General features: G+C 35.5%; 5 protein-coding genes across 6 annotated transcripts; 3 read left to right on the top strand and 2 right to left on the bottom strand.

The window, feature by feature from the left end:
• Positions 1 to 3,167: 3,167 nt before the first annotated feature.
• Positions 3,168 to 4,783, bottom strand: LOC9310743. 2 transcript variants are annotated; one of them, XM_002872500.2, is made up of 3 exons: positions 4,689 to 4,783; positions 3,809 to 4,385; positions 3,168 to 3,723 (listed from the first exon to the last, which is right to left on the bottom strand). In XM_002872500.2, the coding sequence occupies exons 2-3, from the start codon at positions 4,356 to 4,358 to the stop codon at positions 3,404 to 3,406; spliced, it is 870 nt and encodes a 289-aa protein (XP_002872546.1). In that variant the 5' UTR covers positions 4,359 to 4,385; positions 4,689 to 4,783; the 3' UTR covers positions 3,168 to 3,403. The 2 variants fall into 2 exon arrangements, with proteins under 2 accessions (XP_002872546.1, XP_020879192.1); XM_021023533.1 differs by lacking the exon at positions 4,689 to 4,783 and adding an exon at positions 4,518 to 4,679.
• A 7,416-nt stretch (positions 4,784 to 12,199) lies between these two features.
• Positions 12,200 to 14,172, top strand: LOC9310742 (protein trichome birefringence-like 23). The gene is made up of 3 exons (XM_002874629.2): positions 12,200 to 12,526; positions 12,818 to 13,110; positions 13,206 to 14,172. Exons 1-3 carry the CDS (start codon positions 12,307 to 12,309, stop codon positions 13,980 to 13,982), a joined length of 1,290 nt encoding a protein of 429 aa, XP_002874675.1. The 5' UTR covers positions 12,200 to 12,306; the 3' UTR covers positions 13,983 to 14,172.
• Positions 14,173 to 14,452: 280 nt separating this feature from the next.
• LOC9308615 (high mobility group B protein 13) lies at positions 14,453 to 17,393 on the top strand. The gene is given in 9 exon segments (XM_021022789.1): positions 14,453 to 15,338; positions 15,341 to 15,595; positions 15,768 to 16,174; positions 16,259 to 16,364; positions 16,444 to 16,509; positions 16,591 to 16,761; positions 16,841 to 16,932; positions 17,008 to 17,092; positions 17,184 to 17,393. Coding segments are annotated over 9 exon segments (1,374 nt in total). The 5' UTR covers positions 14,453 to 15,254; the 3' UTR covers positions 17,292 to 17,393.
• A 20-nt stretch (positions 17,394 to 17,413) lies between these two features.
• LOC9310740 (probable WRKY transcription factor 41) lies at positions 17,414 to 19,414 on the bottom strand. Its single transcript, XM_002872499.2, has 3 exons — positions 18,788 to 19,414; positions 18,501 to 18,629; positions 17,414 to 17,965 (listed from the first exon to the last, which is right to left on the bottom strand). Exons 1-3 carry the CDS (start codon positions 19,132 to 19,134, stop codon positions 17,500 to 17,502), a joined length of 942 nt encoding a protein of 313 aa, XP_002872545.1. The 5' UTR covers positions 19,135 to 19,414; the 3' UTR covers positions 17,414 to 17,499.
• Positions 19,415 to 23,589: 4,175 nt separating this feature from the next.
• On the top strand, positions 23,590 to 25,612 carry LOC9310739 (single-stranded DNA-binding protein, mitochondrial). Its single transcript, XM_002874626.2, has 7 exons — positions 23,590 to 23,766; positions 23,916 to 24,003; positions 24,098 to 24,255; positions 24,533 to 24,741; positions 25,057 to 25,157; positions 25,230 to 25,289; positions 25,378 to 25,612. Exons 2-7 carry the CDS (start codon positions 23,943 to 23,945, stop codon positions 25,392 to 25,394), a joined length of 606 nt encoding a protein of 201 aa, XP_002874672.1. The 5' UTR covers positions 23,590 to 23,766; positions 23,916 to 23,942; the 3' UTR covers positions 25,395 to 25,612.
• The last annotated feature ends 498 nt before the right edge of the window (positions 25,613 to 26,110 follow it).

The following is a 26,110-nucleotide window of genomic DNA, read 5'->3' as shown; positions in this document are numbered from 1 at the left end:
ATGTATCTTTGAATCTGAATCTTAAAATTTTTATGTATTGAATATAATCTAAGGGTTTTGAACCCAAAAAAAAAAATCTTAAGTTTCCAAAAAATGAGACAAATATGTAGGTTTGTAAGGGTTTTGATTAGATAAAAAAAAAACAGTGAAATATCTGAAAGAATCTAAAGATATCTCAAAATATCTAAAAAGATCTGACAAATAGCTTACCTGGCGCCGTTATTTTGAAAAACATAATTAAAAAATAGCACAAATTTGTACATAGTTGTACAGTTGTACCCGATTGCACATTTTTCTTCATAGTTGTACAATATAGAGAATTTAGTAAATCTAGTTGTTATCAACTCTAATTTAATTTTTGTGGGTGGAACCAATGGTATTGCCTCATAACAATACCATTACTTTGTATTTGTATATTTATATTTAACAAAATACAAGTATTTCAAAAATTTATAAAATTTTAGTTCAAAACTACAAAGTAACCATAAAAGTATAAGGTTGTTAGTGTATGAATGTGGGATTTAGTGTAAGAGTTTCATTATTTTAGAAAAATCTAAATTTTTTTGTCAAAAACTTGTTGTGTAGTTTCTTTACCATCTTGTATGCATTTTTTAGGTTTTTTCAATTTGGTTTTAATTTTTCATATTATAAAATTGGCCAAGACAATAGACCTTAGTTGTACTTGTTGTACCAAGACTGAACAACTTAATTTGCACAGATACGACAAGGAAATCAACCATAGTTGTACCTGCTAAAACTTAGTTGTACACACAGAACATATAAGTTTCACAAACAAAACCAATACAAACAACATCGTTTCTTAAATTAACCTAATAAATAGCACTGAGAAATCAACCTTGGTCACCTGCATCGTCTCCATCAACGTCACCATCATTGGTAAACTACTCGCCCAAACCGCTCGATCCATGCGACCTCTTCTTACGTCCTCTTCCTCTATGTTCTCAAATGGAGAGAAATCTTGTTTCTTGTCTTCTTCTTTGTTTTACCTCATAATCTGGAGGATAGGCAAGCAGTTGCATTATCTCCTCAGGAAGAACCCATTGACTATTATGGGGAACCGGATAGTCCCCCTTTCGATTTATTCATAAGAAAAGAATACACTTCTTCATCTTCTCCATTAGAAATCCAATGTACATCTTCTCCGATATTTGTATAGTATCCGTCATAAGCAAAACGTATGACTGAATTCTTTTTCATTGTCCCTGAAAAAAAAAGAGAAAAAACGGCCTATAATTTCACAACTTTCGTAGCAGACCATCAACATAGTTGTACACATTTGTCCCAGTTGCACCAAACTTAGGGTTTCCGTAAATATTCAACTTAGTTGTACTCAGTGGTTTCAGTTGTCCCAAATCTGCAATCCTAAAATATTTCAACAAATAACCCTATTCAAGCTACGAATTCAACTTAATCATACTACACTAACAAAACAAGTATACTTACCTTATAGTATGGTGGGAATAGAAGAAGAAGAAGAGAAGAGATATGTCTTTGGAGATGCAAACTTTAATGGTGAACTTCAATGGTAAATGGAGAAGAAGAAAAAGAAGAAGAACGTTGGAGCTGCAACGTCGGAGCTGCTGAAGAACGTCGGAGCTGCAACGTCGGAGCTGTTGAAGAAGAAGAAGAAGAAGAAGAGAAAAAAGTATCGTACTAGATTTAATGTTATAAAAGGTGAGACATTTGGTAGGTTTGTTTTTTTTAATGAGAGAAGAGAGAGAAAGATTTTGATTGGTTGAATAAAAAATGTGTTAGTATTAAATTAAATGTAGAATTAAAGGGATAAGGGGTAAAGTTGGTTTATGGAAAAATTGGGAAGAAGAGGGGGTAGTGAGAATAAAAAGGGGTTTTCCAAAAATTGATTCCTCCCCAAAGGGGTTAGAGAGATTAAAATACTTTAGATGCAAATTAAGTCAAAGAGTTCGTTTTACACAAATAAAAACGTGAGTTAAAAGAAATTTCACATGTGATTTTAGAAAAAAACGCTTAATTCTCTATTTAAGATGTATTAACTTCATAATCAATAAGATTCTGATAATGTTTATTGTCACATTTATGTAAATTTCGAATCTTATTTATCTTTAGCAATTTTTAAAAAATAATATACTCTTACAAAAAAAATCTTTAAAAATTAACCTACTTGCTAGGAACATATATATTATTTTTTTGATAAACTCAAGAATTTTTTTTTTTTTTAATAACTACAGTGATTTGTGTCTGCAAATTGGTTCCTTTAAGATTAGTGTCTAAATAACTACAGTGATTTAGTTTAACAATATTTACAAAAAAAAGTCCTAATACGTTGAATTTTGCACTGTTTTCTTATAGAAATCACTACTTATTACATTTCAATTTATTTTATGTTGAGAGCTTTAGATGCAAACTATTTGCTTACTTATCTCAAAAGATATCGTTTTTACTCAAATAAAAACGTGACATAAAGAAATTTCACATGTGATTTAGAAAAATAAAACGCTTAATTCTATTTAAGATGTACTATTAACTTTCATAATCAATACTAGGATTCTGATTATATTTATTGCCGTATATCTTTGGCAATAGTGTACTGGCTTCTAATCTTAGATGGTGTCCAAAGACTTTTGTGGTTTTATGATTATCCATTTTTCATGATTGTTTTCATTTCTGCAGGCTCTATAAGTTTCAGGACTGTCGAATGTGCTGATTCACAAGATGACATAGTGTAGCCATATGATTTCAAAGGTCAGATTCAGGTTTATGACGACTTTAAACCTCTACACTGCGACATAGACATCGCAAGCGACATGCTTGGCGCAGCAGAAGCTTGGTTTGAAGCCTGTGTAATGAACATTGCATAGAGAAGAGCTGTTGCACAGATCCATGGCATGCCAAACAACAGATCAGCAAGAGAACCAAACTCACCAATGTCCATCTTGCAGAGCTCTTCCAGAACCTTACCGCCAGCAGTTCCCGGGACTAAACTTGTTATCATAATACGATTATTCGAAAAATATTTTGCCACAGAATTTTCTTATGAGTTGGTTCTCAAGACTTAGTTTACAATGGCTTTCATTAACTCTGTATAAAAACTAATCAATATAAAAACAAGATACTTGTACAAAGACAATAGCGTTTTCAGTATTCAAATGAAAATGCAAGTTTAGGTATGGTGAAGTTGTTGTAAGACAGAAAGTGTTAGCAATCACATGAATGATAAAATGATTTAATAGAATAGTTTGTTCTAGTTCCTCAAAAGAGATTATAAAAAATTCTGATAAAACGGAAAGCAATAAGAGATATACACATATGTAAGAAGATTTCCATAACTAGCTTAACTTAAGAGTGCAGCTTCAAATTTACTTCTTCTGGGCTCTGGCTATGCGTTCTCTTCATCTGAAATGTTCTAAGGCTTGTTGGAACCGCTCCCCGGACCTTTTGGGATTGCCCAGTCGGGCCAATTACGAGGCAGCTTAACCACAACTTCATAGCCCTCTGAAGATGATGATGATGATGTCGACGATGAAGGAGAAAAAGGCGGTGGATGTTTAACAGATACCGGGGTAATGGTTTCTCCCGAAACTCGGTTCTCAGTTGCTGTGTTTGCTCTGTTCCTCCCTTCTTCTTCTTGGTTTCTATCAACAGACCGATGAGAGCTTATGTTACTCTCAATTGGAGGATGCCTATCAGGTTCAGCATCGCTATCATCACTTATCATTATCGCATCTGCACACAAAGAGAGATTCAAAAGAAATGTCATTTTAAGATCAAGAACTAAACAACACTTGGGTACAGAGATGCCTATGTATACCCGTTACAGCATTGTTCGCTTTATGATTCACCTCGTTCTCTCCTTGACCAATGAGCTTATCAGTCTCTCCATTCCCTGACAGTACAGCACTTGCAGTACCCGAAGCTACCACTTCCGCATCATAAAGCGACTTCAAGTAAGCACATTCCTTTTCAACAACATCAAACTTCTCAGCTAATTCAACAAACTTACTCTCCATTTTCACCAAATCTTCCTCCTCTTTCCTTCTCGCCAACAAAAGCTCCTGATTCTTCGACATCAACTCATCAACCATAGCAATCTTCTCACTCTCCATTATCTTCTTCATCTCCTCAAAAGTCTTCATAACCTTTGCCTTCTCGCTTCTCTCTCTCACACAATCCTCAAGCAAGCGTTTGTTACTCACTTCAAGCTCCTTAGCTTTGTTCTCATTATGTAACTTAATAGCCTCATAAGCTTCCTCAGCATGCTTAATCCTTTCTTGAAGACTTTCATAATCTTTCGACAGAGTCTCATAATTCTCCTTGAGGATTTCATGCGCCAATGTCATTGGTTTCTCTAGATCAAACATCTTCTCTGATTTGTCCTAAACCCTAACCTGAAACAACATCAACCAATTTCTACCAGATTATACGAAACTCAAACTTAATCAAAAATTCTGCAAAAACCCTAAAAATCCTAGCTTTATGTTCTCTTTATGACTAAAATGCAACAAAGATGAGAATCAAACCAGATTTATGAGCTCAGATTGTGGAAATCGAAATGGGTTTCAGAGGATTCAGAGTGAAATGGTGAGTAATAGGGAAGAGAGTGTGGTTAAAACCCAGGTTCCTTTTCAAGCATTCAACAATGTAAAGAGAATCAAAGAGAAAGAAATGGAATTTTCTCGAGAAAATCTTACCAGAGACAGGATTGTGAACTTGAAGAACCTGAAGTGCGAAGAAGAAGAAGAAGAAGCAAAGCCTTATACGTTGGTTGATTCCGTAATAGAAGATGATAATGTTTGTTGCATTTAATTAATATTGTTCAAATTAATTAATTGTTTATTCTTAAGCTAATTTAGTCCAAACCTTTTTTAGAAAAAAATTAATTCAACCATTATTGGTGATGTCACTTCTTTTTGGCTTGATTTTAAATTTTCTGTTTTAACCGGTTTATACGTGGTGTTCACGTTAGCAGTAGAAATTAACGAAATTTTAAATTGTAACGTTTAATATAAATTTTTGCATAAAAATGAAAGTTTGAGTATTAAATTTAAATTAAGTTGAAGTATATTATCGAAAAGTGGTATAATTCGTGTATAAATACAACATTATTCAATATTGGAGATATTAAAATCTGATAGAGTGAAGAAAGATTTCAAATACAAAGGTAAATTAGTTCCTTAATAAAACGATTACATCAAATTAATTGAAATTACAAAAATCTAGTAAAAATTTGTAACCCCAAATTCCAAAAATCACAACCAAATAATCAAGTTATCTAGCTGAATTTTTGATAAAGTGAAAAAACTTTTGATTTTTACAGGTTTCAGATAAAAACACATATAGGAAAGACAATGTAAAATAGCAAAACGGGAAAAAAGAGTCGAACAAAGCGTTTTTAGCAATTCTCTTGTTTCAAATTTAAGAAAATATCTTTCTCAAATTGGTTATTTTGTCCTCCCTAATTTGATACAAATACAATGTATGTATATGAATTTAATTTATGTTTGACTATTTCTTTTTGTTTTAATTTATGTTTGACTATTTTTTGTTTTTTAGGGAAGTGAATTTTATACGGTTACTTGATTTGAGTTCTATAAAATATGAGAGTAATAAGAAGATAGTTAGTTTGTCAGCTGGATTTTTGGTGAGCACACTTTATCCATAGAAATAAATTTAATGCGCTAACTAATATGCCATTATATAGAAACGTTTGAATCTAATTTCACAAACCAAGCTAATGTGGCATGACAAATACATTCGATAATGTATCTGATCTATGCTTGTAGAACATTTGTCGGACAAAATCATTTCGACCACAAGCCATATGCTTGTAGAACCTTTGTCTTGTCGATGGATCTTGATCGACACCAAAACGAAGTGTGGATTGGAATGTATTTTTGAATATGCTTTGTCCTAATAGAGTGTGTCATCTATTATCCGCAAACTCACCTGATTTTTTCTTTTCTTTTTTTTTTGAGCAAAATTAAAACTTATTTTTTATTCACTCACTCAAGTGTACTACAAGACTTGGAAGAATAATTATTCTTAATGTTTGATACAACAAAGCTAAAAGTGATGAAAGGGAAAAAACGATTATCCGATTCCCTGATAGCTCGAAGACAAGGGTTGCAATTATAAGACAGAATGCGACAAACGAGAAGATGGTAGATTGGAGATACAACCACGGAAAATCTGGGAAGTGAATGATTGGCCATTGTCGAAAGACATGATGACATTGAAGAAGAACCTATAGCCTAGAGTCTCGCTCACACAAGAGATGTTACACAACGTGGTGGTAAGGCGATTAATGAATTCAGGAGATTTTTCGGCGTACAAACTAAAAACTAAATACTAAAGATTGTAGATTGGACGAAAATGTTCAAAGAGAGTTTTTGAAATTGGAAACCAAATCAGAGTTGGCACGACGCTTGGTTGTAGCTAGTGTATTATGGTGATTATGAGTTTCTTCATGGAGTTGCTTTGGACCAGGATTCGAAATTGACAATCGCATAACCATTGCAATAATGTCGACACAAGACATGATAGGTGTCCTCGACCATTCAAATTGATGTGTCATAGCACTAGTGATATTGGGTTGGGAAAAAAAGGTTAGAGAGAACAGACTTGGGCCTAGCATATTTTGAGTTTTGCTGGTCACAGTTAACTAAGATGGGCCGAGAGGGAAAGCTTCGTGGGCTACATCAAGAGATGCCCATGATGGTTGAGGGAGAGAAGCGATGTTTCTGGGCCGGAGGATGGGTCGACAGCGGATGACTTTGTGACATTTTTCTGAAAAAATTTTAGGGTGGTTTCAAATCTAACAGTTTAGAATAAACAAGAGCAAGGTCGCTAGAGCTTGCGAGAAGATGAGATGCAGTGGAGAGAGCTGATGGAGTGACGAGAAGAGTAGAACCGCGGAAAAAAATGATCGTCGGCAAACCGAGAGTGGATCTAAACCAAGGGAGAGTAGATATGCGTCGGTGATGCATTTGTCCGAATAGAGCTACCACACCAATGGGGCAATGTCTAAAACTAAAATCAACATCTCGAGAACTTCATGGTGACTGAGAGAGAGAGAAAGCAAAAGAGAAGGAGACTAAAATTAGAGAAGCGAGAGTAGGTGATTTCCCGATACTGGCAAACCAAGACTTTACCAACGCAAGAAATCGAGAAAATTGAGTTTGTCTTAGGAATATGATAGTAACTTATTAAGATGGTATTATTGATTAAAAATATAGGTATCGTATTAGATTTTTTTTTAACGTCTATTATATTATTATTAGATTATTAGAGATAGTTGTTTTTTAGTTAAAATATGATTAAAAAAAAAATTTACTCCCTCTATTTCTTAATAAGTATTGATTCAGCAAAAAAAATTGTTTTATTTTATTTGTTATTTTCAATTTTCAATGTAAAATTTATTATTATTTTATTATTTTTGACTCTTGAATTTTTGTCGTTTGTTTTTTTTTGTTAGTTGAATTGTTTTTATACTAATTACAAATATATTTTAAAATAGAAAAACTAAAAAATTAAATGATTTCTTAATCTATGTACCAAAACCTAAAGTTATAATTAAACTAAAACAGAAAGTTAGAAAGAGTATTAGTTTTATGATATTTTTGGAAACACTTGTTTTATGATTTTTTTTTTTTTTTGAATGAATGTAAAATTTATTCACCAAAAAAAACCGTGTTTACACCAAGTGCGACTTTGCTGAAAGTAGAGTAGATAATTTAAAGTTCTTGAACTTCTAAAATACACTTAAGATCGAGTTGAAAACCATGAGATAAGAAGATCTTCATATCTTCGATTGCCCGAGTTTCGAAGAAGAAAAATCCGGTTGCGGATGGTCTTATCAATGAGTTTATCCAGGTGGGTGGCTGTTCTTGGACTTTCTCCATGTCTTCGATTATTTCTTTCTCTCCATAATGAATAAACTGTTGTTTGAAGTGCATACCTTAGGAGTAGCAGGCAATGTCGTTCTAAGCTTGCGTTGGAGATGAGAGAGGTGAGTTGGTTCCAGTCCGAGGTGTATTGATCTCTCAGTAATCCCTTTGATAGTTTTTCCCATATTTGATTCGAGTAAGGGCATTGAAAGAAGATATGATTCCTCGTTTCCAGAGTTGCTTGACAGAACATACAAGAGAAGTCAATTCCTCGATTCCACTTCATCATACGATCTCCCGTTGTTAGACGATTATGCATCCCCAACCATGTGATGAACGCGTGTTTTGGCGTGGCTTGGGAGAACCACACCCCTCTGGCCCATTCGCAGACTGGTTTCGGAGCTCGGATTAGTTTCCAAGTTTCACTGGTTGAGAATTTCTGTTTAAACCCTGATCCTCTCTTCCACAAATTCACATCCTCTAAATCTGGTTTGTGTTTGGATTTCACCTTTTCTATTTCAGTTTCAATTCTGGTCAGTATTTCCACGCGGTGCCTTTTGCTCCGGCGATTTGTTAGCACATCTCCCATCATTGTATGCTTGGTAATCCCCAGGTCTATACATCCTCTATCACCCAAGATGTCAAACAATGTTCCCATAGAAGACCAATGATCGAACCAAAACGAGGTGTTCTTTCCGTTTTTGATTTTCATCTTGTGAAATACCTTAGCCGTCTCTCTCATCTTAAGTATCTTTCTCCACATCCAAGATCCCTTGTAAGACGTTTCTTTTAAAGCCCAAAACGATTTTTCCCGAATCAGATAGGTGTGTACCCATCTTCCCCAGAATGATGTTGGATGAGCAAGTAACCTCCAAATTAGTTTAAGACCACAAACCATATTTGTTTCCTTTAGTGGCCTGAGACCTAGACCCCCTTCACACGTAGGAAGACAAACATCTTGCCAAGATATTTTTGCATTTGTTGTCTTCAACTCTGGCCCACTCCATCAGAAAGCAGAGCATAGTCGTTCCACCTCTTTCATACATTTCCCTGGTAACCGGAAAGCTGACGACCAGAAGTTGGTGATGCTTGTTAAGACTGATCGTATGAGCTGTAATCTTCCCCCGTAAGATAAGAATCTGCTCGTCCATGAACTTATTCTGCTTCTTATTTTCTCGATCAATGGTAAGTAATCTTGGCTAGTCATTGCTTTGGTCAGCAATGGTAGACCAAGGTAACGCACCGGTAGTTGTCCTGATTCGAAAGGAAAGTGAGTTCTAATTTCTTCCTGCATGGCCTGCGGTATCCCTGCCATAAATAAAGTGGACTTCTCAACACTGATTTTCAGGCCTGACCAACTAGCAAACTCATCAAATATTGAGATAACTCCTTCGATTGATCTTTTGGTTCCTTCAGCAAAAACCATAAGATCGTCTGCAAAGCATAGATGTGTTAGAAGAAGATTGTGACATCTAGGGTGATAGCCGAATCTGCCTTCTACGGCTGCCTTATTTATCAAGTGAGAGAGAGCGTTCATACAGATCACGAACAAGTAAGGTGAAAGAGCACATCCTTGTCGCAGTCCCCGTTTGGTCCGAAAAAAACCCGCTAGTTCACCATTCACTTGAACTGAGAACGATGCAGTCGTTACACAAAGCCGTATCCAATGAATATATTTTTCTGGAAAGTGCAAAGCCTGTAGCGTATTGAGTAAGAAGGACCACTGGACATAGTCAAACGCCTTTGATATGTCAATTTTCATTGCACAACGGGGAGAAATGTTCGCCTTGTGATAATCTTTGACCAGCTCAGATGCTAATAGTACATTCTCCATAAGTAACCGATCCTTTACGAAAGCAGTTTGATTAGGAGATATGATTTATGGGAGCAAAGCTTTAAGGCGATTGGCCAAGATCTTCGAGATGACTTTATATAAGACGTTGCAGCAAGAAATGGGTCTGTAATCCTTCATAACCTTTGCTTCTTCTTTCTTCGGAATTAGAGCAAGGATCGTAGTGTTCACACCCTTAGGGAGAAAGCCTTTGATGAAAAATGATTGAATCGCCACTGTGAAGTCTTTCCCTATGATTGGCCATGCACTTCTAAAGAATTCAGTACTATACCCATCCGGCCCCGGACTTTTATTTGCTGGCATTGAGAATAGTACCTTCCTTACTTCTTCATCTGTAACCTCATGCTACATCGAAACGGGAGTAAAGCCTCAAGACTCTCGACTGTTGTACCTTCATAATCCTCCGGGATATGTCCTAGGAACTCAGAGAAAAACTGAACCGCTTCATGTTTAATCTCCTCTTGACTGGTTGCAAGTGAACCATCCTCACGTTGTATCTCTCTAATGGCATTTTTAGCTTCGCGAATCTTAACTGCATTATGGAAAAACTGGTTATTCTGGTCACCCACGTCTAGCCAGTGAAGCTTTGATTTTTGGCGTAAAAAACTTTCTTCAAGTTCAGCTAGGTTTTTCCATCTCTCATAAGCCTCTGCTTCTCCCTGAATGGTATCCACAGTTGGATGGGTCTGAGTCTCTTCTTGCTTAGAACACAGCTCCGTATATGCAGCTTTTGTTTTCTTCGTCAATTCCCCAAGTCTATCCCGACTCAAGTTTCTGATATCTGGTTTTAGACCCTTTAGTTTTTTTGCAAACCTATACATCGCTGACGTTGATGGGAATAATGTCTCTGTGTTAGCCCAAAAAGACTGTATAAGAGGCAGAAATTCCGGCATGGTTGCAATAACATTTGCAAACTTGAAAGGTCGCTTTGGAGAAGGCTGTCCCATTTTTAACTGAATTCTACAACGCAGATGGTCTGAACACCCGCCTGCCTCAAAGACACAATACGCTTGCGAGAATTGATGGAGCCATGTATCGTTTATGAGGACCCGATCCAACTTTTTGCTTATCAAGCCTTCCTCTCTTTTGTTACACCAAGTAAATATGGGGCCGTGAGATCCCATATCCGTCAATGCACAATGTCGTACAACATCTTGAAAGTCTCGCATACCAGCTGGTATACTAGGTGAGTGTACAAAAGCAGAGTGTTCCTCCCCATCCAAAATCTCATTAAAGTCTCCCATGATAATCCATGATTTGTTCTTAAACATTTGAGAATCTCTATGATTCCTCAGGTCGTCCCATAGACTTTTCCTCTCCTCTGCAAGGTTTTTTGCATATACAAAAGAACAAAAAAACTCCTCCTGCTCACCATCCATCAAAACAGAACAAGTTATGATTTGATCACTTTTGTAGACTGGAGTTAACCGTACCGTAGCTCTCCGGAGAACCCAAATGCGACCTAATCGATGAAATTCATAATTTGCCATAAATGACCAGTCTCTGAATACAGAAGATACTATTCGATCTGCTTTCTTCTCCTTGACTCTCGTCTCCAATAAGCAGCCAAATTGCATATCCTTATTTTTTGTCCAGTTATGGACTACGGAATGTTTAATAGATTTGTTAAAACCGCGCACATTCCATGAGAAGCACGTCATTTATAGATTTCTTCGGGTGGACCTCTTGCTCGAAGTAACTGAGATCGAGTCCTTAGTTACATGAGTTGAAGTCGCCGAAGTGCCCTTTTTTTTTCTTGTAGACCCGTGTAGCTGGAGGATTCACCACACCCTCTGCTCCCACTTTCACTACATCTTCCTGAATCTGAACTGTTTCCCCATTTTTCTCCACAGTGTTAATTTCCTCTTCCTTACCTTCTGCGTTTTCTCTAATTTCTCCTTCTTCCTCCTCATCCACACTAAGAACTGCGAACTTCGATGCTGAAGCAACTGGTAACGCTGTATTCTGTTATAAAACAAAGTCTTTATTTGGACTACGACTCGCCTTAGAAGGCGACACTGTGGTCCACTGGTCTGTGTCGTCCCCATTTGCATCCACTATATTGGTACTAGCTTCTTGACTCATTTCTGTAGTAACTTTCTCTGCCACTTGCTCTGTTTCTATACTTGCACCCTTTTCCAATACTATGCTTAAATTAGGAACCTCCTGACTGCTTATCTCCACAAGGGACTTGCTTTCTATGGCTTTAGGTACTTCCTGGCTGCTTATCTCTGACTTCTTTAAATTTGCCACACATCTAGTTTCCAGGTGACCCCATTTATCACATATGGTGCATCGCGGAGGCAGCCATGGATAGCTGAAGTCAACCCAAAAATCTGTCCCATTCTTAGAGAAACATATATTTTTAGTGAGATATCTTGTTTAATTAACTTTCTATATCATTAACTGCATCAACAAACCACAAGCATGAATTCCTCACTAATCATTTTGGATTTTATTATTCATTAGGTGTATCGCTTAAGTAATAAGTACGGAATCAAAAACATTCCACTTTTCTGACAGAAAAGAAAAAAAGAAAGAAAAAAAAAAGTCGAACGCGAGAGGAAGAAGATGATGAAGCCAAAATGGGAATCAATCTCTAATCTTCAACAAAACACATTTCTCATAAAACTCGTCGCCGCTACGCTTATAACTTGTCTCGCTTTTCGTTTCTTCGTCTTCCGTTTCGGCCAATTTTCCCCAGTTCAAGTGTCGGTGAACGGAAACTCCAATTCCCAGATTTCTCCGCCGTCGTTTATCATATCGGATAATGAAGATCAAATTCCCGTCGGTAAGATTTCAGTCATTGCAAAAAAAAAAAAAAAAATTTACGATTTCGCTGTGTATAATTTGGTTAAGCTTGTTTTAAGGGAAAGTTCTGAGATCTAGGCCTGTAGTGCCGGTGCCGTACATCTCCCTCAGGCCAGAGACCAGAGCATTTTATATGGTCTTCTCGCAAGAGATCTAGGGTTTTTAAAGAAAGTTTACTATCAAGAACTTTAGTTTCTTAAACTTAGTCAAATTGTTTGTGATGCTAAGAATTTGTTTTAGGTGATGCTAAGAATCTGTTTTGGTTTATCAGATATTGAGGTGGAGAAGTGTGATCTTTTTACTGGGAAATGGATTAAAGATCCTTTGGGACCGATATACACGAATGAGTCGTGTGGTATCGTTGTAGACGGTCACCAGAATTGCATTACTAATGGGAGGCCTGATTCGGGTTTTCTCTACTGGAAATGGAAGCCTAATGACTGTTCCTTGCCTCGGTTTGATTCTCTGAGATTTCTGCAACTTATGAGGAATAAATCTTGGGCTATAATCGGTGACTCCATTGCGCGTAATCATGTCGAGTCTTTGCTTTGTATGCTATCTATAGTAAGGTTTTTAACGGTTGCTTGCTATCTATTTGCAGACTTGAAAATGAATAAGAGTTGTGATTGACAAGTGTTGTTTGTTTTCCATGTTATCAGGTTGAGAAACCGGTTGAAGTGTATCATGATGAGAACTACAGATCGAAGCGTTGGTATTTCCCGTTATATAACTTTACAATATCCAACATTTGGTCACCTTTTCTTGTTCAAGCTGCTATTTTTGAAGACTCAAATGGTGTCTCATCAGCTGCAGTCCAGCTTCATCTTGACAAACTCGACAATACTTGGACTGATCTATTTCCGAGCCTTGACTATGCGATCATCTCTTCAGGGGAATGGTTCCTGAAAACCGCGGTCTACCATGAGAATGCTAATCCCGTCGGATGCCATGGCTGCCCGGAAAGTTCGAATATGACTGATTTAGGATTCGACTATGCTTACAATACGTCGCTGCGTCATGTTATGGACTTCATAGCAAAATCTAAAACTAAAGGCATGATCTTTTTCCGGACTTCGATACCCGATCACTTTGAAGATGGGGAATGGCATAACGGCGGTACTTGTAAGAAAACAGAACCAGTGAGCGAGGAGGAGGTTGAGATGAAAGTTCTGAACAAGATCTTGAGAGATGTTGAGATTGTTCAATTCGAGAGAGTGGTTACGGAGACTGGGAATCTTAAGCTTCTTGATTTTGCTGGAATGTTGCTGACACGACCCGACGGGCATCCGGGTCCATACCGAGAGTTTAGGCCGTTTGATAAGGATAAGAACGCAAAGGTACAGAACGATTGTCTGCATTGGTGCTTGCCTGGTCCAATTGATCACTTGAACGATGTCATATTGGAGATCATAGTGAATGGTCGAACCGGGAAGTAACCAGTTTACTTGTGTATCTTAGTCAATTGCTAAATTGGATGAATTTAAAACAGAGGTTTGGTATATAGGTCATGTAAATTGGTAAACTTGAAGAGATTTGGTTAACAGCTAAAGCTTCTAGTGAACCGGATAGAACCCCGTAGTTGAATGGGAAAACCGGTTCGGTTTATGAAAGCAAATTCTTCTTATGGATCAATTTATATAGAGTAGTTTGAGATTCCGATAAAATGTAAATTTTCTGGAAATGGTTTTTGTTTAGTCGAATGGTCAAAATTCCAAAAAAATATTCAAATAAAAATAGTGATCTAAACCGGTTTAGTAAGTTGGTTTGGTGAGTAATTTTGTCATATTGTTATTTGTTCATTTCCCTAATATTTGTTTAATGCTAATAAAAATAAGTTATGAACTTATGATTATCGATACATAATCTTTTGCTGAAACAAATAATCTTTTCATGACTTGGGACACAATAATTCACAACAAAACTAATCATCTTATCAACTATAAGAAGAATCAAACTAAGAATTCTTTTGATTAGAGAGATTAAATACAATTAAGTGATGGAATTAGTGAAATATGTAAATATATACCAGAAGACAGGTAACTCTGTGAAAATAGTAAAATTAAACACAGAGCTGTTAAATTCTGGCCAGTTTAATATTTGCTCCGGAAACTTGAACATCTCTCACTTTATTATATCTAAGAGAGTTCACCATTATGAAGCAATTCCAATTCCAATCCCAAACCCAATTCAATTTCTCAATAAGATCGGAATTTTCTCACAACAAGATATAACGATGGCGACAAAAGAAGCCATCGGATCTGAGGTTTGTCAATTCGAACGAATCATAATTCGCAATCAAAATACAAAGACCGCAACGACTTTCGAAAGCGATCTAAACCAAATTCGCAACAACAAGAAGAAAAATACAAAACGAAAATTACGAAGATGAAGAAGATAAATATATTACGGCGGTGGAGACATACTGAGATTTAAAGTTAGGGTTTTGGTTTTATAGAGTTGACGAACGGTGTGTCAAATTTAGGGAAAGGCCTTAATGGGCCTTGAACTTTAGGCCCATATCTTAAAACGGCAAGGCGTTAGATTTATTAGATGTTTTTTTTTTTTTTTTGGTCGAAACAGTTTTGAATTCCAAAATTTCGACCGTTCAGGCTTTTTTTTTCTATAAACCCAGAGGCTCCACGAATTCTCAAAACCCTAAATCTCAAAATCTCCATTCCTCTCTCGCTCTCGCTTAATCTCTTTTTACTATGGCGACAGTTTCCTCAGATCCTGCTCCGGCGAAGAAATCGAGAAACAGTAGAAAAGCGTTGAAGGAAAAGAATGAGATCGTCGAGAGTCATCACCATTGTTGTCACCAATCTCAACCAAGGGGAAAGAAACGAAATCGTTTGAGAAAGATCTGATGGAGATGCAAGCAATGTTGGAGAAGATGAAGATCGAGAAGGAAAAAACTGAGGATTTGCTGAAGGAGAAGGACGAGATCCTGAAGAAGAAGGAAGAAGAACTCGAGACGAAGGACGTGGAACAGGAGAAACTTAAGACGGAGTTGAAAAAACTGCAGAAGATGAAAGAATTCAAGCCTAACATGGTACGAATTTCTAGATCTAGCTCTGATTCTTCTTCACTTGTACTTAGCAGATTAGGTTAATCTTAATGCGTGTAGGATCTTGTTGATTATTGATTCGCTTATTGTTGAATTGATTCAGAGATGATTTTGTGATTTGGTGATTGATTTGGGAATATTTATGTTGCTTCTTCAGAGTTTTGCTTTTAGTCAATCTATGGCACAAACTGAAGAAGATAAGAAGGGGAAGAAGAAGAAGACGGATTGTGTTGAAAGAAAGAGACCATCGACACCATATATTTTGTGGTGTAAGGATAATTGGAACGATGTGAAGAAGGAGAATCCTGAAGCTGATTTCAAGGAGACTTCGAATATTCTTGGTGCTAAGTGGAGGACTCTGAGTGTAGAAGAGAAGAAGTTTTATGAGGAGAAGTATCAGGTTGATAAGGAAGCTTATCTTCAGGTTATTACAAAGGAGAAGCGCGAAAGGGAAGCTATGAAGCTTCTTGATGATGAACAGAAGCAGAAAACTGCTATGGAATTGCTTGATCAGTATCTTCACTTTGTTCAGGAAGCTGAACAAGACAACAAGAAAAAGGCCAAGTAATGATATTGATTCCATAATTTCACTCAAGAGAACTGATTTGTTATGAATGATATGAATGATAGGTAATCTTGTATTTGTAGGAAGATAAAGGATCCCCTGAAGCCTAAACATCCAATATCTGCATACCTGATCTATGCTAACGAGAGGAGAGCTGCTTTAAAAGGAGAAAACAAAAGCGTTATTGAGGTAAGTAAAAGAATTCGAAGTTGTCTTTTCTCAATGTCATTTGAAACTCTTGAATCTAAGTTGTTAATGATGTTTATAGGTCGCAAAGATGACTGGAGAAGAGTGGAAGAACTTGTCGGAAGAACAAAAGGCTCCTTATGATCAGGTTTAGTTCATCCATACTCATCATAGACATTTGCTGTGTCAAGAAGTGAAAAGTTAATAAAGCGATGTTCTAATGTAACAGATGGCAAAGAAGAAAAAGGAGATATACCTACAAGAAATGGAAGGATATAAAATAACAAAGGAAGAAGAAACCATGAGCCAGAAGAAAGAAGAAGAAGAACTCATGAAACTCCATAAACAAGAAGCTCTTCAACTTCTCAAGAAGAAGGAAAAAACCGACAATATCATAAAGGTTACTAATAAACTCACAATGCATTTAGCTATTTTGAGCTAAACCAGTCACTAACGCAACACATGTTTCTTTCTTGCAGAAGACGAAAGAGATGACCAAGAACAAGAAGAAGAACGAGAAGGTTGATCCTAACAAACCCAAAAAGCCTGCTTCTTCATACTTTCTCTTCTGGTATATACTTAAAACCCTGAATCCACAAAACAATCACATCCCAAATTGGTTTTATAATCTCAAATCTTTTTACAGCAAAGAAGCAAGAAAGAGTGTGTTAGAAGAACATCCTGGGATCAACAACTCAACTGTTACTGCCCACATTTCATTGAAATGGAAGGTATATAAATCATGAAACCCGAATCCAACGAGTACGATTTTATTATCTTTAATTGTGAAATTGAGTTGGTTTTGGTACAATCTTGTTGTAGGAACTTGGTGAAGAAGAGAAACAAGTTTACAATGGCAAAGCTGCTGAGTTAATGGAAGCTTATAAGAAAGAAGTGGAAGAGTACAATAAGACCAAGACGTCGTCGTAGAGAAAGAAAAATGAGAATGTTCAAGTATGCTCATATTGAACATCTCTACTTTATGCAACAAAAAAAAAGACTCTGCTTTTTAAAAAAATTTAGGATTTGAACATTAAGAATTCGTAAGGTTTTACAATTAGTATCAAATTAAAAAAAAAAATCTTTATTTTTCTTTAGTCTCTCACTATATTAATCTCAAGAATATTCAGTACTTTAGTTAAATCGAATTGTGTAAAAAAGTGGGGAAGCCTGTGTTAATCTCAGCCGTTGGATCGAAATGAAAATCAACGTCGAAGATTGGAGAACTTCCTGTGGAGGTATTAGTAGAGATCAATCCTGTGAAATCTGACGGAGCAGAGCTTCCCACGTGGCATAACGTTCCACCGTTGATGGACTCGTAAGTGTAAAACGGCGACGTAACAGGGAATGAGAAAGTGGAGGCTTCAAGTCCGTTGGTACGTACGGTGAGATTGGTCCTGAGATTGTCGACGTTATTTTGATAATTTACAGCTACTGTATGGTTTGGTTTAGTTTCTTGTATTTTTGGAGGTGGGATCCCCTGTGAGCAAGTGTGTGTTCCTCTGTATGTTACTTCGAAGATCGTTGGATCACCGTCCGATCTTTGGACTTGTTTTGTAGCCCAACAGTACTGTGTGTTACGAAATGTGCATCTGTAATAACTCCTGCAACAACAAAAAACACAAAAAAAATTAGTCGATTATTTTCATAAATATAATTAGGACTTTCCATTTTCGGGCAATTACCAAAAAAAATTTGTATAAGTTAACTGAATAACCAGGGCCGGTCCAATAGATATGGCTGCCCAAAGCATTGGACAACTTATAGAGGCTAACCACTGCACTACGTAACATTTTATGAGAATGATGCCCTTAACTACTATATATAACATTTGGCGCCTAAAACAAGAGCTTTACCATCTTTAGCTCAGGGCCGGCCCTGTGAATAACCATTAGAAACTAAAAAGAAAAATTTTAAAATAAATTAAAACTTTTATTATAAATTCTCGAAATATCTAATGTGACTCTCATACAGTAAAATTCAGATAGTGTAAAATCTTTATCCGATCTGTATCCACTATCGTATAAAATTAATCTAAACTTTACCATAAAAACTATTCGATCGGAACTTATATCCATTGTTATCCAATCTTATAATCGAAATGTACAATTCTTAAAATATGATGGTGTTGATTATTACCTTGGATATTTGGCGCCCAAAATGTCTTTTTGGCCATATTTTCTCCAGCTGAAGACACCATCATGAGGTCCTTCTAAGCCTCTCTCTGGGCTAATTCTTACTTGCTCTGTCCACTTTGGCAACATCTTCCTGCAAATTTTCATTATTATCAGATCCCTAATAAAAAAAAAAAAAAGATAAAAATACTGATAAATTTTATTTATTTTATAATTTTTGAATTCTGGTAAGTTTTACTTTCTTTCTTTTATTATTAAATAATCCCAAAATAAGTTCAAATTTTTGTTTACCTCTTTTTAGAACTTAAGTTGCAATCTTTCGATCCCACATCGAAAAGCTCTTCGCTTCTCAGACTTTCGGTGATGGATGCTGGAGATTCTGGAACCTTACCGGGATTAGCTAGGAGATCCAGCGCAAGCTCCGTCGTTGGAATGTGTTGTGTGGTGGATCCGTTTAGCATCAAAATAGCTTTCTCCAAGGAAGAAACTATGTTATGTAAGAGAGTCTCCTTCATCTCCATCGTCAAAGATGAAGTTGATGGCGAAGGCGAAGGCGAAGCCTGAAGCTGCTTTGCCGCTTTTAGTCCATGAATCAGCTCGTTTAGCAAATTTCTCTGCTCCCAATTCATCATTTCCATGTTAATTACCTTACCAAAATGGTAATTTGGTCACTTTCAGTGTCTTGGGTGATTTCGAAAGCCGGTTAAACCCCGGTTTTGCGGTGACCGGAAGAGGTAGTTATGAATTTCTTGGAAAAACTTTTGACACTGAAGGTGAAGAAATGTGATAGCTTTTAACTTTTTATGGTAAGGTTTAGATTAAGAACATGTGATTGTGGTATAGGAGAAAGATGTGAGATTTTTGGTATTTGAATGATGAGAATGTGTTAAACCAAGCGTGTTCTTTTGGAATTTAAAGGTTTTAAATTTGATGTGTTTGAAAATTTGACCAAGTTATCAAACTACAAAATAAAGAGGAAAAGAGATTCAAAGTTGAGAAAGTCTTTGGTCCTCATTAGAGAATATATAGATTCAGAGTGTCTAAGTGGTGGTGTTTACTATAGGTCAAATGCTGACCAATTCAAATTTGGATTTATTTTACTTTAACCAAGTTGATTAGTTATTTAAATTCAGTGGTTCACTAAATAATACATAAAAATTAAGATATAAATAACTGTAGTTAAGGTTCTTTTCAATATTTATGTGCAAAAAAGTATTATTACATGATTTCTATTTTTGTAGCAACAACCTTTCCTTGTATCACTTTTGTTTTTTAAATCTTTTTTTTTTTTCTAAATCATATTTCTTCTTCATATATTTTTTTTTTTTGAAAAAGAAAACATCAATTTTCCAACCGAGCTATTATACTTTTTATTCTTCTTCATATATTCTACTGGATTTAAATATGAATTATAGCATAGCAGTTATAGCACAAACTATTATATACCAAAGCTCAGTTATACTGTATAATACAGTTATCTTATTCATTTATCATATATTTTAACAAAGCTGATTCACTATTTAACTAATGAACAAAATCAGGATGAGCTAACTAGTAAGTTCTACAGTATTTTGTCACTCTAATTTCTAACATTTAAGGGATGTAGAGGAAATTCCACAATGATTTATCTTATTCATTTTATCATATATATCTGTATTCATAATTTAATACAAGATCGTAAAAAAAGGTTTCTGCTGACCAAGTCCATCGTCAAAGACTCAAAGTACACATCAAATTAAACAAAGAAGTTCCATCTAAAATTCCATATCTCATGATTGATACGTAACTTTACTGCCATTAATTGATGTTTGTCTTAATGGACTTGGCAGATTATTTTTTGCTTTAACATATTGAAAATATTCGTTTCATAACTAAGTCCACATACGTGTTGTGTCAAGTTGAATACACTATGTGACATTGTCTCTTAATGGACTTGGCAGATTATTTTTTTTGCTTTAACATATTGAAAATATCGTTTCCATAACTAAGTCCACATACGTGTTGTGTCAAGTTGAATATACTATATGACATTGTGATGCATAGTGTAAACTATAAACAAATATTTAGGGTCAAAGTATACTTATTTCGAGTTAATATATATGGCTACAAAATGTGTCTTTAGTCTGTGATACTACTACAGATATATTGCTCTTATTAGACCATCTCCAATCGTTAGCTCTATTTCTTATTCTAAATTTGGAGTGCTCTAAATTTGGAGTGCTCTAAAAATAGAGCAGAGGTTTGCTCCAATAGTTGGTTCTATTTTTGCTCCAAAATAAATATTCTATTTTAATATTTTGTTTTAATTCTTCACATATTCCTTTATTTTTAAAGTTTGCGAATTCTATCCACTTAGTTTATTTTTAAGCAAATATCTAATATAACCATATTATTAAAAATTAAATTTTATTACAATACATAAATAGAAGATCGAATGCTTAATATATTTTTATTTAAGCATCATCATTAGTGGAACCGGAAGCGATCTACCGGATTATTAAATCAATTGTTTATGGTATGTTAAGTTTTTTTTAACGACAAGTTTAATCGTTTTATGTACTTTTAGTTTATCATTTGTGATGGCATTATTTTCTAATTTAATATATGTTATTTTTATTATTCTAAATTTCAATTAATTTAGTAACTATGATTTTTAATATAAAATTATGTATACTTATAATTTTGTGTAGCTATAATATGATGCTATATTAAAATTGAGGGAGTACTTTGTAAATAAAAAAATGGCTCTAAAAATAGAGATATGAATAGTGTTTCTCCAAATTGGAGCAACACTATTCATATCTCTATTTTTAGAGCAAGATATAGAGCACCATTGGAGTGATTTTGATCCAAATATAGAGTTTGGAGCAAGATATAGAGCACCATTGAAGATGCTCTTAGTGACTAAAATATTACATTAGTTACATTTACATCTAAAGATTTGCACACAGAAAAAATTACATCCAAAGATTAATTCTCCTTTTCATCTTCCTCATCACACCTCTCTCTCTCTCTCTCTTTCTTCACTCTCAACACTTGGGCTCCGAATGGTACTCCGGCTTAGGCGTGACTCCGATTTAAGTGTGGGAACGATGTAGTTTGGATGCGGCGTGATTAATCAAATTTATGAATAGTAATAAGATTTGGGTACGATCCGTTTACCCTATATTTTCGAATGATAAAACGATTTAGGTGCGATTAGATAATAACTCATGAAAACACGAATCATATTTTCTTGATAGAAACGTGGAAAATAATTTTAACTGAAAAAAAAAATCCAATTTCACCTGAAAGTACGGAAAGAAACATGATTACATGAATTTAGCAAAAAAAAAAAAAAATCATAATCTAGCAAATTCACGTTTTCACGTTTTGGCGAGAAAACATAAAAAAATTTCGTTTTGATGAAAAACGCGGAATCCCGTTTTTGGCGGGAAAATACGAAATCACGTTTTTGGCAAAAAAGAATGTGGAATCAATTTTTTGGCGGGAAAGCACGGATCACGATTATGGCGAGAAAATGTGGAATCACACTTTTGGCGGGAAAACGCGAAATCATGTTTTTGGCGTAAAAATGTGGAATCAAATTTTTGGCAGAAAAACGCGGAATCACGTTTTTGGCGGGAAAATATAGAATCACGTTTTTGGCGGAAAATTATAGAATCACGTTTTGGCTAGAATCGTGTTTACACTAAAATAAAATTGTGCATTTTACGCCAAAAACGTGATATCGTACTTTCCCGCCAAAACGTGATTCTGTGTTTTTTCTTCAGAAACGTGGGATAAAATAATTAATTATATTTAATCACACTAATCCCTGGATAAAACAAGAATTTCAATTTTGAAAGTGATAATGAACTTAAATATATAATTAAATATATTTAATATAATCAAACATAGAAAAAGATAATATTAATGCATAGATATAATATTAATAAGTGAATAAGAAAATAATCTGGAAAAAAAAGAAGCAAACAACTTGCCGCACCACTGGCAGCACCTTTTGACTCCGACTTGTGTTCTTTGTTATTTAAATGAAGCTAATTATTGGGCTAAGTTATACTATATGGGCTTTGTATATTAAACGAGTATAGTCGGTTAGGTTTAGCTCGACATTCTCTACATCCTCTTGTCTATATATACTTTGTACACACATTTAAGATCAATAACAGAACATATTCACTAAATCTACACTAATCACACTCAACATGGACATGAGTCGCACCACTCTTGAAACGCATTACCATTCGTCGGTGACCCTCCGACTAGGATCACCGCACTGGAGCCAAACCACACTTCTATTCATTCGGACATCCAAGGCGGCGGACTATTTAAGGGCGGTGATCCCAACTCCGTTCAGGCCCAACCCAGATAGAATGGGCAGAAGGGCCATGGTCCAATTTTATTTCTAAAATTTTCTTAACAGAACCCAATTTATTTTACAAAAATATTTAAAAGGGATTCGAAATATCATATTTGAGAGTCCAAAATATCATATTTGAGAACAAATGGTTTTGCGCTGGTGAGATTAGATCCCTTCGTCTTTGGTCACGGTGGAGTCATAATGGTGTGGTAAGGTGTTTTGTATGCGTTTGTTCTCCAATGCGAGTAGGATGGTTTCTTCGTTGGGCAATGTTTCTCAGCAAGAGTCAAGCTCGGGGTATGATTCATGGTGTTGGATTCTCCAGTCGCTTGGATTTTTTCTACAGGTTGAGCTTTAGTGGATTTGGACCTTTTTCGTTTTTTAAATTTTTGTAACCACTTTGTTTGGACTAAATTCATTGTGGTGTGTTCAATTTTTTTTATAACAATGTAAATATTTATTTCACAATGAAATTTTGAATTACACAGTTAAGCATAACCAAATTTATGGTTCCATGCTAAAAAAAACAAAAAAAAAACATGGAAGATAAACGAAATTTTCGTTTAGCTGAAATTGGGTTATCATTGGAAAATTCAGCTAAACGAAATTTTTGGTTATCATCGGAAGATTCATCTTTACTTCTCTAATGGTTATGTAAATAAAATTTGTGAAAGCCTTATCATTTTATTCGTTAAAAACGAAGGGTACTTTGGTACATTACTAAAAACACAACCTAAGGTTTCCGTCGTCTTCTACCTCCGAAATGTTTCCCGTTCACATCGTTTTCGTTTTGTCCCCAAACCCTAAAAAGCTTCAACGCAGGGTTTAACGAATCAAAGCTCTTCGACGTCGTTTTCTTCTTCTTCTTCTTCTCTGTGTTTCGTTCCCTCTTTCACAAAACTCACTGGTAAGTCATTTCCCACTTACGTCAAAAACCCTGCTTTCGCATTTCTTAGCTTAGTCGTGATTTAATCGTAATTGGTTCAAAATCGTTGCATCTCTGTGACCTATAAACCCTAATTTCGATGAATCATTGCAATTCCGGCATTTTTGCAGACATCACATCCTCAGAATCGTCCCAGAATGAACTCAATCGCCATTAGAGTCTCCAAGGTTCTCAGATCTTCTTCGATATCTCCTTTAGGTAATTTTTCTTTCGTATCAACTAAATCATCTGAATTTTGGCTCAGGAATTGTGTTTGATTATCATTTGTTTCTTCTTGTGTCTGAGAATGTAGTAATTAGTGCTGAGAGAGGCTCTAAGTCGTGGTTCTCGACTGGTCCTATCGATGAAGGTGTGGAAGAAGAGTTTGAAGAAATCGTTTCGGAGAGACCTGAGCTTCAACCTCATGGAGTTGATCCTCGTAAAGGTTGGGGATTTCGCGGTGTTCATAGGGTAAAAAGATTTGATCTTTAACACTTTAAAGTTAAAGCATTATTAGCTGAAGGATATCAGAATCAAATTAGGCTTATTTAAGTCTTTAACTGTTGTTTTCTATTGCATAAACCCGATTGAAAAGGAACGGTTTTTATGTATATGCGTTGAATCATCAGGTTGGAATTAGATGTCGATGATTGAGTTATCTTGTTGCAATATCATTTCATCTACTTACCTTTTTTAAGTTGGGTTCTTGCGGTTTTATATTGTTGTTGATTTTCTTTGATTCACGCAGGCGATAATTTGTGGGAAAGTAGGGCAAGCACCATTACAGAAGATTTTAAGGAACGGGCGAACAGTAACGATATTTACAGTAGGAACAGGCGGCATGTTTGATCAGAGGCTTGTTGGAGCAACCAATCAACCAAAACCAGCTCAATGGCATAGAATCGCAGTGCATAACGAAGTGCTTGGCTCTTACGCTGTCCAAAAACTCGCTAAAAAGTAAGCTTTATTACATGTTTAACTATCTAAAACAAGGAATTGTATTAGTTTAAGAGTTCTAATTTCAGATAATCTAAGTGATAAGTCCGTTTAATTAGAAGTTGGGTTAAGATATAATCAGCTCATATAAATGTGAGTGTTGTACACAGAGACTCTTAAGTTGAATAATTTCTTCTACATTCACAATCTATTTCTCTGTTTTCAATCTTTGTTTCTTCTTTATTCACTCGATCTATGATGGTATCAGTTAATAAATAGCAGGTGAAAGGTGTAGGTTTTCATCTGAACTTTTTTTCTGGTGTTTTTGTTACACAGCTCATCGGTTTATGTGGAAGGTGATATTGAGACTAGAGTGTATAATGATAGCATCAGCAGTGAAGTGAAGAGTATCCCTGAGATTTGCGTTCGTCGTGATGGTATGTATGTTCATATTGTTGATCCGGACCATCAGTTTGTCGCTGAATTACGATTCTTTTGCATTTTTGTAGGGAAGATTCGGCTGATCAAATATGGTGAAAGCATTAGCAAAATCTCTTTCGATGAGTTAAGTAAGTTATCATTTTTCATTCAGCTAATATTCCCAAATAAAGAAGAGTTATTTGCTTCTGTGTTTAATCTTTGTTCCACATTTGGCAGAAGAAGGATTGATTTAGTCGGAGCAAGAATATTCCCGGTGGCCGGAGGAGAGCAAACTGAATCAATGTTTCTCTGAGTAAAATCAATAAAACAGTTTGTTTTTTTGTTCTGTCCATTGCGACTTTGTTAGCACTGAGTTCCTTTTTATGGATATCGGGGGCATTATGTAGTTTCTGGTCAAAATCAAGATAGTCATGCCGTGCATTATTCTTCAGTGGATGTTTATATAGCAGGACAGAGGAAGAACAAAGAAGAAAAACAAAAATCTCGCATTACGAATTGGGCTAAAAGGCCCACAAAAAATGAGACGAAGTCGTCTAAAAAGACTTGGGTTTATAATTTTGAAGTGTATATATGCACAAACTTAAATTAGAAAGACATCAAGTTGAAGTTGAAGTTGAAGTTGAAGTTGAAGTTGAAGTTGAAGTTGAAGTTGAAGTTGTTTTATTAGGTTTTAAATGGTTGCTTAGTAAAGAGTGAACCAGTGTATAAACATGGTAACACGTGAAATCCAAGACTGATATACGGTTCACAAAATGAGAATTTCACAAATTTTCTTCATTCTTTCCTATCTAAAATCTCCGAACTTTTCTTTGGGAATCACACCATAAATTGATTGTAATATGTGATCAACTTAGCATTTCTAGCAATTGTGATGTAACAACCTTTTTCCATATCACCGTAGGAGTCTTGAACCTCCCTCCCATGACGATCACAAAGTCTCTCATAATCT

The sequence above is a fragment of the Arabidopsis lyrata genome (assembly GCF_000004255.2).
Source record: "Arabidopsis lyrata subsp. lyrata unplaced genomic scaffold ARALYscaffold_6, whole genome shotgun sequence".
In the NCBI taxonomy this organism is placed as follows: domain Eukaryota; kingdom Viridiplantae; phylum Streptophyta; class Magnoliopsida; order Brassicales; family Brassicaceae; genus Arabidopsis; species Arabidopsis lyrata.
The sequence above is the reverse complement of the archived record's forward strand: the minus strand, read 5'-3'. Positions and strand labels throughout refer to the sequence as shown.